We start from the raw sequence: 15,619 nt of genomic DNA, 5'->3' as shown, positions 1-15,619 counted from the left end.
AGCTAACACAGGAGGTGCAAAACTTCATTGCACCGATTGACCAAAACCTATCACCAGGATTGTTCTGTAACCAAGAGTTTGTTCTTGCACCTTTACCACACTGCCATCATCTGCTCCTGCCTCTTCCTTTACTACCATTAAAATTATAGGCTGCGCCCTTTTTCCAGGTTTAGGTTCAACTTCTGTAATGTGCTTCTAGCTAACATTTCCTCTAACCTCCACAAATTGCACCTGCACAGTATTAACAGCTCCACCATTTCCAAAAATTATTAACTCTTTATACCCTGAACAGTTGACTTTAGGCACAGTGGTTAGCACTGCTGTCTCACAGCGCCAGGGACCCGGGTTCAATTCCCAGCTTGGGTCACTGTTTGCACGCTCTCCCCGTGTCTGCGTGGATTTCCTCCGGGTGTTCCAGTTTCCTCCCACAGTCTGAAAGACGTACTGGTTAGATGCATTGACCCAAACAGGCACTGGAGTGTGGCGACTAGGGGAATTTCACAGTAACTTCATTGCAGTGTTAATGTGAGCCTTGTGACTAATAAATAAACTTTAACTTTAGAAACTTAGTTCTCAATTTCAGTTTCTTCTATCTTCCTGACCTTTCCTGCTGCAGCACACTTTTCGTCCAGTAACTTTTTCTCCGACACTTTGAGTAACTTTTTTCTGTTATTATACATTTGCTTTTCTAGAACTCCACAATCCTGCAAAAATACCTTCTCCTTGCCTCCCCCAGACGCTCCCCGCATCTTTCTTCTTCCATCTTTCTTGATATGCCATTTATCCTCCACAGTTCAATGCATATAATGTCTTCCTGTATATGAAAAACACTAGCGAAAATGAGGGATTTGCAGTGCACATTTCAGCGTCTTGCATACTGCCACATATTCCCACATACAGTAAATAAATGGACCAAGTTGTTGGTGAAAGTGTAGATTACGAAGTCCTTCCCTGAGAAGAATATGAAGTTAGAAACACATCTCTTCATAGAATAGCATCTTAAACTTTAAAGTTTATTTATTAGTATCACAAGTAGACATACATTAACACTACAATGATGTTACTGTGAAAATCCTCTAGTCGCCACACTCGGCGCCTGTTTGGGTACACTGAGGGTCAATTTAGCACGGCCAATGCACCTAACCAGCATGTCTTTTGGACTGTGGGAGGAAACCAGAGCACCTGGAGGAAACCCACACAGGCATGGGGAGAACATGCAGACTCCGCACAGACAGTGACCCAAGCCGGGAATTCCCTGGTCCCTGGTGTTGTGAGGCAGCAGTGCTAACCACTGTGCCACCAAGTGAATTTTCGTGATGTTCCTCTCCAGTCTCAAAAGGTTTCAATAAACTTGATGCTAATGCAAAAAAAACACTGCACTGTTGGATGTGATTGTACAAGTCATTGTGCAAAACTGGCGTAAGCTGCTGTCCTGCATAAATGTTTTATGATTCTGTTTTGGGCATCAGTGCCACAGTTGATTAGACTCTGACCTTTGACTTCAAACGAGTTTGAATCTAGCTCATATTAACTCATGAGATGAAAGTCTGTTCCATCTGACAATATGGAAATGGCTTGGGACTGTCAAACCAGTTTCCAGTAAGCGTGGATCACATTCTTTGCTGCTAAAACTGGTCACCGGATTTGGATAAGTTCCTCCAGTCATTTTTGATCACCTGCGGCAGTTTACCAATCCTACAGGGTTTTTTTTAATCAACTGGGTCTTCTGTGGAAAACTTATGGATTAATAAAGAGCCCGCATTCATTCCTTGTAAAATAATACCCCACAGGTCCAAAGGCAAGAGCCAGTGGCAAGCAACTCTCAAGTGTGCTCAGGGATGTTGTTTATGGTAACCAGCTAAAACTGTACAACCTGCCAATCCATAACACTGATGTTTCTACTGCATATCCAATTCTGACCATTCTACTCATCAGATATTGGCTGGTATGATATGTTGAGTTACATGGGCATAATTACAGTCCTCAGTGATGCTGTGCCCATTTCTAATAAGCTTGATTCTTTACAATAATATTCCAGCCACAGGATGCCTGATACGAGAAATAACAGCCATATACAGGGGTAGGTGCTTCTCATGGAGCAATAGAACGGTTGGTTAAGTGCACAACACCGGGTGACTGGAAAGTGTTTCATTTCCCAGCAGCGTCGTTGATCAACTTGAGCATAAACTTCACCAAGATTTTAAAAAATGAGTTTCTGTTCTTTGTGATGACACATGCAGCATCCTGAGAGTGAAGTGCAAAAAGGTCATGCAAATGAAATTGCAAATTTAATCTGTTTAAAAATTAAATTCAAACCTTCAAATTAATCATTAGTTAAAAATAGCAATATTTAAGCAAGTTGCTGAAACGATTCTAGTGCTGACAGTGGAAACACTATTTTATATAATACACTGTGATAAAAGCAAAATACTGTAGATGCTGGAATCTGAAACACAAACAGAAAATGCTGGAAAATCTCAGCAGGCCTGACAGCATCTGTGGAGAGAGAATAGAGCCAATGTTTCAAGTCCGGATGATCTTTGAGGTCATAATTTTCTGTTTTTGTTTTATGTAATAGTTACTTAAGGTTCATAAGGTTAAATCTCATGGGATTCAGGGTGGGGTATCTAAATGGATACAAAATTGGCTTGCGAGTGTGGTTGTAGAGAGTTGTTTTCAAACTGGAGGCCTGTGACCAGCTGTGTGCCTCAGGGATCAGTGCTGGGTCCACTGTTGTTTGTCATTTATGTTAATGATTTGGATGAGAATATAGGAGGCATGGTTAGTAAGTTTGCAGATGACACTAAAATTGGTGGCATAGTGGACAGTGAAGAAAATTATCTCCAATTGCAATGGGATCTTGATCAATTGGACCAGTGGGCTGACAAATGGCAGATGGAGTTTAATTTAGACAAATGTGAGGTGATGCATTTTGGTGGATTGAACCAGGGCAGGACTTACTCAGTTAATGGTAGGGCGTTTGGGAGAGTTACAGAACAAAGGGATCTAGGGGTACATGTTCATAGCTCCTTGAAAGTGGAGTCACAGGTGGACAGAGAGGTGAAGAAGGCATTCGGCATGCTTGGTTTCATCGGTCAGAACATTGGATACAGGAGTTGGGAAGTCTTGTTAGAAGTTGTACAAGACATTGGTAAGGCCACACTTGGAATACTGTGTGCAGTTCTGGTCACCCTATTATAGAAAGAATATTATTAAACTAGAAAGAGTGCAGAAAAGATTTACTAGGATGCTACTGGGACTTGATGGATTGAGTTATAAGGAGCGGCTGGGTAGACTGGGACTTTTTTCTCTGGAGCGTAGGAGGCTGAGGGATGATCTTAGAGGTCTATAAAATAATGAGGAGCACAGATCAGCTAGATAGTCAATATCTTTGCCCAAAGGTAGGGGAGTCTCAAACTAGAGGGCATAGGTTTAAGGTGAGAGGGGAGAGATACAAAGGTGTCCAGAGGGGCAATTTTTTCACACAAAGGGTGGTGAATTTCTGGAACAAGCTGCCAGAGGTAGTAGTAGAAGTGGGTACAATTTTGTCTTTTAAAAAGCATTTAGATAGTTACATGGGTACGATAGGTATAGAGGCATATGGGCCAAATTGGGATTAGTTTAGGGTTTTTTTTTAAAAAAAGGCGACATGGACAAGTTAGGCCAAAGGGCCTGTTTCCATGCTGTAAACCTCTGACTCTATGACTTACTGGAGCGGTGTCTGTCCCTTAGCAATTGAAGAATCAAATGTATAATTGCTGCTGAACAGGTGGCCAGCATTTGGAGTTGCATGTGAGGTAGCCTTGCACTATTTCAGTTTTTGTGGTTATAAAAGTATCTCACTTTTCACATTCTCAGGAAGTCCTAAACCACTTCAGTGAATAAATTAGTTTTGAAGTGCAGTCACTGTTGGGTAAGCAAATGTAGAAGCCAGTTTGTACACATGGCAGCGGGATCACAACAGCAAATGAGATAAATGGTTAGTAAACCTGTTCTTAGCTATTAGTTGAGGGATGAATGTTGGCCAGGACAAGGGGAATTCCCTGCTCTTCAGCTGCTGCCATTTGTTCTTTTATTTTCACCTGCAGCAGGCAGATAAGACCTCAGCGTAACATCAGAAAGATAGCTCCTATCAGTGCAGCATTCCTTCCATACCACACTGGCATATCAGTCCGGATTGTGTTGGAAGTGCAGGAGTCAGTATAAATTAACCACTGCAAAATTAATATTTAACTTCAGTTTTGAAGTGTTATGGAAAGGCTAGACGGATTACCCATGCTAAATTGCCCCTTAATGTCAGCAGGATTAATGTGGTAAATATATGTGGTTACGCGGATAGGGCCTGGGTGGGATTCTGGTAGGTGCAGGCTTGATGGGCCGAATGGCCTCCTGCACTGTTGGGATTCTATGAAAGCCCAGGACAGTCTAATGTTGAAAGGGAGCTGTCTTGTTACCTGTTCTTTCTAATGTTACACATGTAGCTATCAGGAAGACACTAGTGACCAGAGCTCTGCTTTCCCCTGACAGAAGGTGTAATTGTGGAAATGTAACTTCTAACTGTTAGCTGACAACAATTTCCGTTTGACACCTGATTCCAATTGTGCCTGCAGTAAGATTATTAATAAGTAAATTGAGGAGTGAGGAATTCAGTTTGGATCGTTGCTTTTCTAGATGAAGGAAATGAAAACGAAATACAGACAACACAAAATAATCAGTTAACGTGGAAGCAAGGACGACAACTCCTTCGTCAGTGAGTATCTGCAGTCAGCTTCATTTCAAAAATACTTGTTGATTCTGGTGTCTTCAGTGTCTTACCTTGTATTGAGAGAGCTGTGAACTGCTTTTCTTCCTTGTTCAAAATCGCATGTGTAAAATTGGTAGAATCTGATTTTAAACTAAATTGTAACATTTTAAGGTGTTAACCTTATGGCTGTATTTGCTTCCGGTGCCTTGCATGTGCTGTTTTATGCGCAGCCACCATCTTTACAGGGGGCAGTATGCACAGGGCGGTCATTATTGACCCTGAAATTGAAAATATTACCTTGCTGGCCACATCCAAGTGAACACTTTTTAAAATGTCTTCAATGGACAGCTCACCCCAATCCCCTCAGGGCTGGCAATAGCAAGTGGCACAGTCTGCCCATCCTTGCCCCCTACCCCCAATTAAAATGTTGCATCAAGTTGGTGTCTTTTTCGAAATATATTAAAAGATGAAATATTGAAAGAAATGGCTTGGGGGGGCGGGAGGAGAGAGAAGAGAGCAACAAAACAGGTGAACAGAGACCAGGAAATGGCTGCACCCAGTGTGCCCACATAGCGCGGGGCTCTGGGAATGTTGCATTGATAGAAATTTCAGACAAGTCATTTGATTCGTTCAAAGGAATGGTCCACTTGGTTGCATTTCTTTTGTGGTATACATCATGTTGGGGATACATAGGCAATGAAGTAAGTTATTATTAAAATGACTGCCAAAAAGAAGCTGTCAGTGCCATTGGATACTGTGCCTGCGCTAAAGCACTGGGCGACCACCTTGTGCTTGTAGAAGCCAGTGTAGTATTAAAGATCATTATGTGCAGAATCAAAATGAAATGTGATTCTGGGTAGGATGCTCACTGCTCTCATGTTAAAGGTCTAGTGGGTTCAGTTTACACGTATTAAAATTCAGTGCTTAAATATCTGCTGTTTCTGCTTCCCCCCCCCCCCCCCCCCCCCCCCCCCCACCCCCGAAACAATCTAAACAAGTAAACGGCTGAGTTTCTTAGTGCAAACAATGCAATGAATGGTGAATTGTTAACAATAGCCCTGTGCTGGGATCTTTCATTTTCCCAGTGACTATAGAGGCTGGTACTGAAAGAGACGCATCACTTTGACCCTGCAGCTGGTACGGGTGACTTTTCTTTTGCTAGTGCCCACTGCAGTGTAGCAAAGGATTTGTGGTGTGTATATTCTTCGTCTTTTCTAACTGTTGCATCAATTGTAGCTGGTCTATTTTGCTGTACAAGCTGGGATGAGATTTCAAGATATTGTCACTAAGCTTACAAATGCTCCAATTCACTATTTCCCCAGATACTTGCAGGAGGTGGGTTGCACAGACACCATAATAGACGTGAAGTCAAGGCGAGCACGGGCACTACTTGGCCTCTCCAGTGATGATCTAGATAAATTATCGGAAAACAAGAATCTGGAGCCTGTTGTAAATGGTGGTGAAACTCTAATAAAAGGAACAAACATGATTGGGTAAGTGTTGACAATTAATATCACCAGTGTACATTTACTTTGTTTAAAATCTTCCGTTTAATTCCTTTGTGTAAAATCCATTCTCCTTTGAATGTAATAGTTCTAAGATTTTTAAAATATACTATCATTGCTGTGCATCCTTGGGTTTTACACTTGTGCAACGTTCGGATTTTGCTTTTTTAAAGATTCACTATAAACTAACAGGTAAGCTTTTGAATTTAAGCCATGGCAGATGTTTCCCAGTTCTGTGGCACACCTGGTTGCTTTACCCTGTAAGTTGACTGGACTTCATGCTGGCCCAGTCGTTTAAATTCTTTCGACCTTTTCCACTGGATCCAACAAATATTCATAGGCGTGTTCCTTATTTTGTCAGTGTACAAACAGAGATCATAAACCTAAACTTCTTAACATTGAACTAAAACGTTTGAGTTGTTAAGTTATTGTTACCTTTTTTGGGTTGTTATAGGTTTACTATCCTCTATGGCTGTGTCCCTTATTAAACAAAACATAACTCCAGTGTCACCATTAATGGGAAGTAAAATGATTCACTCTATTATAGGATCCCTACAGTGCAGAAGGAGGCCATTTGGCCCATCGAGTCTGCACCCACCATAATCTCACCCAGGCCCTATCCCCATAACCCCACATATTTACCTTGCTAATCCCCCCCCCCCCCCCAGGGTTAATTTAGCATGGCCCATCCACCTAACCCGCACATCTTTGGACTGTGGGAGGAAACTGGAGCACCCAGAGGAAACCCACACAGACACAGGGCGAATGTGCAAACTCCGCACAGACAGTGACCCAAGGCCAGAATTGAATCTGGGTCCCTGGCGCTGTGAGGCAGCCACTGTGCCACCATGCCGCCAGATCCGGAATTAATCCAGCAATTAACAGAATGGACAAAAGCTGTCTTTTACCCATGGTTGGAGCAAAGGTTCATCTGGATTTACTTGCTGTTGCTGGTATTGGCCTAATGTTTAACAATTAGTGTTAGTGTGATGTGGCCTTACTCAAAGCGTGCTGCTCCTGGCTTAGTAAGATGTGGACTTGTGATAAACTGAGTATTGCATAATGTGTATCCCACAACATTGAATAGTGTGAGATCAATGTGTACTTTGATGCCTTTTCTTGTAGCATGTATTTAGTTTTCGGTACAGGTATGCCCCTTTTAAAATGTATTCTAACAGTACATTTTTGTTTTGGTGAGATTTGTAAATTAGGGAAGTTATTTGAATAGCATTGCCTCGGTTTTCATTTCTGCATGGCTACTGTACAAACCAGCTGCCACTTCTCCCCCCCCCCCCCCCGCCCCCCAACCCCTCTGCTTCCTGCTCACCACCCCACTCAGTCCCCATCCCAAGCACTTGTGCGTGAGAGCTTGGGAGAGGGGCAGTGAAAAGCAGGAAGTGAGCAAGGGAACAAGAGAGGCAGCAAGTGCAAGGGAGAGTGGCAAGTAGGAGAGTTGGTGTAGGGAGGCGGAAGGATTGGGAGAAGTGGGGACAGAGTAAAGCAGTGGTTCCCAAAGGGTGCGGCACGCCACACTGGTGCGGCAAGAGAGGATGGCAAGTGTGGCGGGAAGATTCAAGGACAATCAAAGAAGCATTTAAACATGGATTAGATATTTTTCCAAAGTGATTGTTTTATACTTTCTGGATGTCCCATGATCATATTATAAAGTAGTTGTGTTCTATGCTATGAATCAAACGCTGCTCGGAGTTGTTTTTTTTTTAATGTATTTCTCCTCGATAAAAAAATTCGGTGTGGCACGAGCAAATTTTTATTCCGAAAGTGTGGCCCAGTGAAAAAAGTTTGGGAACCACTGGTGTAAAGCATTAGTGAGTTAATAGAACTTTTGGACCAGATAGTTTCAATGCAATCAAATTTGAAATTAAACATCAGGAACGTAACTCTTCCTTACACGCTCAAATTTACCATGCTGTTTTTTAAAAAACAGTTTTGGGGAACTAAGTAAGGGATAGTTGTGTTATGATATTACATTAATATGTTCCTGTGGTAAGGAGGAGGCGTTTTAATTTAATAGCCCTTATAAGAATAGTTAGTGAACCTATACCACTTATTTTGCTTTGTTAATCAGAGTTATATACTTGACGAGGAGAGATCTTCATTGTTTAGCGCTACATGGGAAGAGCAGAGGGAATGGAATGGATTGAATTGCTATGCAGAAAGCTGGCATGGACTGAATGGCCGCCTCCTGTGCCGTAACAGTTCTATGAATCTGAGACCAATGTATAACTTTTTCAAAACAGTAGCATCATGAGTAGAATTACTTCCTTTTGTGCTGTAATATTAGATAAGAATATCTTGTGGCGTGCTTCCGGGCCAAACAGTTACTCTGACTGCTTTGTATTTTTCTACCAACTGTTTTTTAGTCAATTTTGTGAAACAAGTGATTACACTCCTGACTCTCTCTTATAACATTGCATCTGTAGGTCTGATGCACATCTCTTGGAAAAGGAGTGAGAAATACATGGAAAGGAATTTACGTGTTGTATTACAGGAAAAGAGAAAGAACCAGTTCCCACCAAGAGCCTTTCACTTTCCTCCTAATGGACTGTGACAGAGCAGATATGATCAGATTTGGGCACAGCTTGCTTATTGTCTGTAGAGTAATGCATGGGGGTGGGAAAGGGAATCACTGAAAAGAAAGGATGTGATATGAACCATGGCACCTTGCAGAATTTTACATTTTACAGAATAACAACATGCTATTTTCCCCTCAAATCTGTTAGATTTGTTTGAAAAAAATGTGAAAGATTATATAATATATGGTTTTGTATTTTTTTCTAAAGAAATTCCGGGGAGAAAGTTAAACCGCTTTCGAGTGATTCAGCAGATGTACTGGAAACATTGACTTTCCTTGAAAATGCGGCAGCGGAATTTAGTGATGAAGATGAAGACGATGAAAATAATGGCAGAGAGAGAACGATTAGCGATAGTTCGGTAGGTTAGATGATTGGGTAGGTGGAGAAATGTGAAGTAATGTCTCAATTTGTGGTAAATGTTCAGGTTGAATTCTGTAAAATTTTCTCCTGAAGATACTCTGGTCCTATTATCACGTTGATCTACTCTTCCTTCCTTGTCGAATATCTCTTTTTTTAATGTGTAGACTCTTTATGAAAATGTTATTTTCCATTTTGATATCTTTATGACTTTACACTAAGGGAGGTGACACCAATTGAATTCTGACCAAGCAGGCTGGGAGGGAGAAGGGACTGGAGGAAGAAAGGAGGGACGGAAGTAAAGAGGAGAAAGGAAAGAGAGAAGGGCTGGTGGCAAATTGAAGTATAAACAGAAAACTTTAATCTACACACCTTTACCAAGATGTCAGCTGCTGTGCAGCAAATAGTTTGGCGCAGCGCTGTCTGGTGGTGTGTATTTAGGATTGCAGTGAATGTTAAACTAAGCATAACAGCAGCTGTCAAAATGTCAGAGGAGGGGTAGTTAAGTAAATGAATCACATAACATTCTTAAGTAGCAATGCTTGTTTAATGTGCAATACACAGTTGTATAATGTGTACTACACAGTTGTACGTATTTTGCACTGCCCGCACATCAACAGAGTAATTTTAGAACATAACCTCTGAACAAGCCTTTATTCTGAAGTTATACTTGTGCATGTTAAGAATGAGTGAATATAATAGCTGCTACAAAACACATGAAGGCTATTTTAAAATTTCTTGCAATGATGAAAGATATTGCTAACTGGCGATTTTTGATAACTATTTCCACTGTGTAGATTTTAGAGGTGCTGTTGAAATCTGCAATGTGTGGAACCATTTGCTTGGTTCACCTTGGTTGCTATTTATATAATGCAGTATGATCAGCATGCTTGTTAATTGTGCAAATTGTCATCTTTTAAACAGTTTGTTAATAAAGGAGTGTTATCGGATCCAATGGAAGATATGGACACTGAGGAAGCGCTGAGAGAGTTTGATTTCTTAGGAACTTCAGAAGATGAAGGAGCAGGGGAGTCGAGAAGTGCAGGCGATGGAACAGAATGGGGTAAAATTTCTAAATATCTTGTTACCAAGCAGGCAATTGCCCTTAAAAATTTTGTTTAATGTGAAAAATTGTTGCACATGTAAGGCATGCATTGTAAGGTAAACTTAAATATTAAGTGTATCTGCATAAAGTATAAGTAAGCATATTAATGACAATCTTTCTAACATGGAAATTATCACTTCATCTCCTTGGTGTAGCAGATCATCTCAAATTACTGAGCTCAAGTGGAATTAGAGAATATGTAGCGACTTGTGTGGTGCGAATGTGTATGTATGTGTGCTGAGATGCACGTATGGGTGTTTCTACTCATGTGGAGTGCACATAGGCTGGTGAGTGGGTGCGGGCAGGGGGCGTGTGCACACAGGTGCATGTCGGTATGTATATCAGAGGGGTGTGTGTATGGGGCAGTGTGTGTGTGTTGGGGCGTGTGCACACAGGTGTGTCGGGACGCTCATGTGGGTGTGCGTGTTGGGGTTGTGTGTCAGCTCCTGCATGGATGTGTGCGCATGTTGGTGCACAAGTGGGCGTGCAAGGGTGTGTTCATGCACATTTGGTGGGTGGGAGCACGTACAGGTGGGAGTGCACGCATGGTAGGTGCATGCTCACGTGTCAGACATGCATCAGTGTGCCTGTGTGTTGGGGGTGCAAGTCTGTTTGTGTCGGGTGTAGGTGTGTGTCGGGTCTGCATGCACGTATGTGTGTCCATGGCTGTCCATATGTTGGGGTGTGAGGAAGTCTGTCTGCTTTTGTGAGGAAGCAGATGGATTTATCATACTGATAAATTTAGAATTGTTCTATTTTGCCAGTGACCTAATTTTTTTTTTAAAGCCAGTTTTATCCAAAAAGAATCAATTGTACTTCTGGATGATGGTACTTAGAGTGCTGAAATTGTTGGTGATGAGTATGCTGCTGTCTGTGTATTTTTAATCTTCTGTTAAATTAGGGCTCTGCATGATTTTTACTGAGCATAGACACAGTCAAATTGATGAAAAGGGCATTGTGTAGCTTATTGAAGATCACTGCAGAATATGTGGGTATAATTAGTTAATTTGAAAATATTTGTTGACCAGGCTGTGGTGTGGTGCATGGGATGTGAGGGCCAAGAGGGGAAACTATAATGATCACACTGGGAGAAGGTGGCTGTGGCTTTTGCTGTATCTTTATGGATAGAGTTCCCTTAGCATTTTGAAAATTGCAGAACTGTGGAATTTTACTGCTGAGCATGTCTGTGCTGACACTTTGCCAGAATAATTCAAAACTCTCTCTCCCTTCGCCTTCAGAGTTCAATATTTGTCTGATTTTTCTTTAGAACATGCATCTGCATCTCAACCCATTGCTCATCTACATTTAGCATCACCGGTTACTCCATCTTCCCTGCTGGTATATTTATGTTCTCACTTCCTCCCATCAATGTGCAAAAGATATTTTGAATTTTGCTACCACATGTTCATTCTCAATTAGACCCACATCTTCGCCTCAGAGGTGTTCTACTCTCCCTTAACTTTTCTACTTGTTGTCCTCTTTCATATTAGCTCCTTTCATCTTTTCACCTTGGCATTCTATTTATTCCTCATGATTATCTTTAGTACTGTCATGTCTAACTTTATTATATGCCTCCTTTTAAGTTTTAGTTTGGCTTTAATCTTCCTATTGATCCATGTAATTCTATATTTAGTCGCATTTCATTTTTGCCTTAAAGGAATACATTTACTTTGTACTCTGTGCATCTACCGTTGAGGATTTCCTCATTGCTGATCTTCCCACCCAGTTGTAAAATTTTCAAAATGATTGTAATCATTTTTATATCCTTGTGATAAATTGGAGCTTGAAAATCATTGGTGTTGTTTTAATGCACCCTGCAAGGCAGCATCTAGACTTGGGCTGATAGTAGCAATGTAACATCCATGTCTCACACAGTGCCAGGCAATAGCCATTTCTAATGAGAGTATGTGCATATCCCCATGAAATGCAATGGGATTGTCTTTGCTGAATGCCCATCATCAGCATCTTGGGAAATTACCATTGACTTAACTCGATCAGCAACATGATTATTGGAGCAGGACAGAGACTGGATATTCTGTTGCATTTGTCTCACTACCTGACTCCTTGAAGCACCTCCACCACTTGCAAAGCAGAGGTTGTGATTGAATTGGCTGGATATAGTTTCCTTTTCCTGTAGTGAAGATACCTGGCACATTTCATAGAATCCCTACAGTGCAGAAGGAGGCCATTCGGCCCATCAAGTCTGCACTAATTCCACCCAGGCCCTATCCCTGCTTAGTTACCCTGCTGACCTCTCTAACCTATCACACCCCGGGACACTAAGGGTTAAGTTAGCATGTCCAATCAACCTAACCTGCACATCTTTGGACTTTGTATAAAGATCGATGGTAACTCGATAAGGGTAAAATAGGGACAAGAAATACCTTAAAATAAGGCAGGATCTGGGAACAGCTCCTTGCAGGCAAGTCTGCAGCGGAGTTGGGGGGGCGGTGGCATTCAAAAAGGAAATGGGGAGAGTACAGATTCAACATGCCCCCTATAGGGGGAAATGTAGGAGCAATAAGTTCAGGGAACCCTGGATGTTTATGTAGGAAGTGCAAGAGGGAACTTAAGAAAGCAATTAGAGCAAAAAGGGGGCATGAGAAAGGATTTGCTATCAAGATTAGGAAGAATCCTAAGATATTCTATAAATATATTAAAGGAAAGAGGTTAGCCAGAGAAAGAATAGGCCATTAGAGACCAAGGGGGTAATCTGTGTGAAGCCGCAGGACATTGGAAGGGCGTTAAATGAATTCTTCTCATCAGTCTTCACTCGGGAAAAGGAGAACATGTGTACAGAATTCAGGAAAAGGGACTGCGAGGACATTGAACAGTTTGACAAAGTGAGGAGGCAGAGAAGGCTCTTTTTAAAAAATGGACAAATCCCCAGGGACAGATGAATTGCATCCCAGGCTGCAGTGGGAGGTGAGACAGGAAATTGCAGGGGCTCTGACACAAATTTTTAACTCCTCTCTGGCCACGTGAAGTGCCACAGGACTGGAGGACGACTAATGTGGTTCCACTTTTCAAGAAGGGTGGTAGAGATGAACCAGGAAAATACAGACCAGTGAGTCTCACGTCAGTGATAGGAAAACTGATGAAGAAAATTCTGAAGGAGAGAGTTAATCTCCACTTGGAAAGGCATGGGTTAATTAGGGATAGTCAACATGACTTTGTCAGAGGGAGGTCATGCCTAACAAATCTGATAGAACGTTTTGAAAATGTGATTGAATGTTTGGATGAGGAAAATGCAGTTGATGTAGTTTATATGGATTTTAGCAAAGCCTTTGACAAGGTCTCACGTGGGAGACTGATTGAGAAGGTTAAAGCACATGGAATTCAGGGAAACCTGGTGCGATGGATCCGAAACTGGCTCAGTAATAGGACACAAAGGGTGGTGGTTTGAGTGACTGGAGGCCAGTGTCCAGTGGTGTACCACAAGGTTCAGTGCTTATTGTTTGTCATAAACACAAATAATATAGATGATAATGTGGGGAGAATGAGAAGCAAGTTTGCAGATGACACCAAGATTGGTGGGATGGCTAATAGTGAAGAAGGTTGTAGAATACAGGGAGATATAGATAGGTGGGTCAGGTAGGCAGAGCAGTGGCAGATGGTTTTTAAGCCTGATGTGTGAGGTGATGCACTTTGGAAGAAGTAACAAGACAAAGTAATATTTAATGAATGACAAGATATTAGGAAGCTCAGAGGAACCGATGGATCTTGGGGTACTTATTCACAGATCCCTTAAGGCAGCAGAGCAGGTGAATAGGTAGTTAAGAAAGCATATGACACACTCGCTTTGATCAGTCATGGCATAGAGTAAAAGAGTAAGGAGGTAATGTTGGAGCTGTGTACAGAACGTTATGATACATTATAACATTCGACAGAACATTGGTTAGGCCACAGCTGGAGCACTGTGTGGCGTTCTGGTCACCTCACTATAGGAATGATGTGATTGTTCTAGAGGGGATACAGAGGAGGTTCACCATGATGTTGCCGGGGATGGAGCATTTGAGTTATAAGGAGAGTCTGGATTGTTTTGGCTTGGGTTGTTTTCTCTAAAGCAGAGGAGGCGGAGGGGAGACATGATTGAGGTGGACAAGATTGAGGGGTATGGACATGGTGAATAGGAAGTAGCTATTCCCCATGGTTGAGGGGTCAGTCACCAGGGGGCATCGTTTTAAGGTAAGGGGCAGGAGATTCAGTGAGGATTTGTGGGGGGGGGGGAAATTCACTCGAGGATGGTGGGAATCTGGAATGCACTGCCTGGGAAGGTGGTGGAGGCCGGAAACCTTACAACCTTTCAAAAATATTTGGATGAGCACTTGTCCCTGGAACAAGTGCAGGAAAACGGAATTAGCCCGACTTTACTGGTAGTTATTGTCGCTGCAGACTCGATGGGCCAAAGGGCCTTTTCTGCACTGCGTGACTTTGACTGTAGATGCAGTGCACAATTTATCATCTGAGTACCATATCCAGTGAAGCACCAGTGATGTGAAGCATGGATTCAGATAGCAGCTGATAACTTCTTACACTGTTTAATAGGTGGGAACATCTGGAAATCCCAAAATGTTAAGTTTTTAAAATAATTTTTAATTTGATTCTAAAGTTGAACTGATCAAGTAACCACAGGATGGGATTACATTTTCGATTTTAGTGGGGTGGTAGTGACTGAGGCTGAAGAGCACTCCACATCCAAAGGTGGAGCAGAGGAAGGAGTATGTAGAGGACATGGAAGTCACATGAGAAGATGCTTGCAGGAGCGTAGCCCTCGAGGCAATTGTGGTGAGGCCTTGAATAATGTATGATTGAAGACAAAGATTTTTGAAATATATTGGTTGGGAAGGGAAGTCAGTGAAGACTAGTAGATGCAACTGGTGCTGGAGCAGCAAGATTTCTATATTTGTCTAAAGAATGTTCAAGAGAAGAGCCAAGATGGCCGACTGTTTTGCCAACAGTGGTGAAGGGTGGCAATGCGCAAAGGCAGGAATAGAACATTGAAAGACATTGGATAGCACAAGGGGCTGAAAAAGATTGTGAAGCTAGAGTTGGGCAAGGCCATGGAGGTATTTGTAGATAATAGGATTTGAAATTTGATTTGGAGACTTAAATGACAGTGTTCAAGAGGGCAGATGTAAGAAGCATAGTTTCAGTTGAAGGTGAATAGTGCCGGATGTAGCAAAAGTGTGAATCAGCATGGGAGTGAAATGTGGATGAGTTGATGGAGTACCCTTGGTGATGAATCTCTTGTGTAGATCATGTGACTTCTGAGTTTGGGGTGTGGAATCCAACGTTCCCTCTAAGCTGCTGG

At 42.0% G+C, this 15,619-nt stretch overlaps 1 protein-coding gene across 4 annotated transcripts in view; it reads left to right on the top strand.

The window, feature by feature from the left end:
• Positions 1 to 15,619, top strand: part of strn (striatin, calmodulin binding protein) — a 95,390-nt gene that overhangs the window by 53,842 nt on the left and 25,929 nt on the right. For all 4 annotated transcript variants that reach the window (XM_078213378.1, XM_078213380.1, XM_078213376.1 and 1 more), the window contains exons 4-7: positions 4,672 to 4,750; positions 6,067 to 6,237; positions 9,051 to 9,201; positions 10,125 to 10,263. In XM_078213378.1, coding sequence (XP_078069504.1) covers positions 4,672 to 4,750; positions 6,067 to 6,237; positions 9,051 to 9,201; positions 10,125 to 10,263 — 540 coding nt within the window. The remainder of the gene's footprint in view (positions 1 to 4,671; positions 4,751 to 6,066; positions 6,238 to 9,050; positions 9,202 to 10,124; positions 10,264 to 15,619) is intronic.

This window comes from Mustelus asterias, chromosome 5, assembly GCF_964213995.1.
Source record: "Mustelus asterias chromosome 5, sMusAst1.hap1.1, whole genome shotgun sequence".
NCBI lineage: Eukaryota > Metazoa > Chordata > Chondrichthyes > Carcharhiniformes > Triakidae > Mustelus > Mustelus asterias.
The sequence above is the reverse complement of the archived record's forward strand: the minus strand, read 5'-3'. Positions and strand labels throughout refer to the sequence as shown.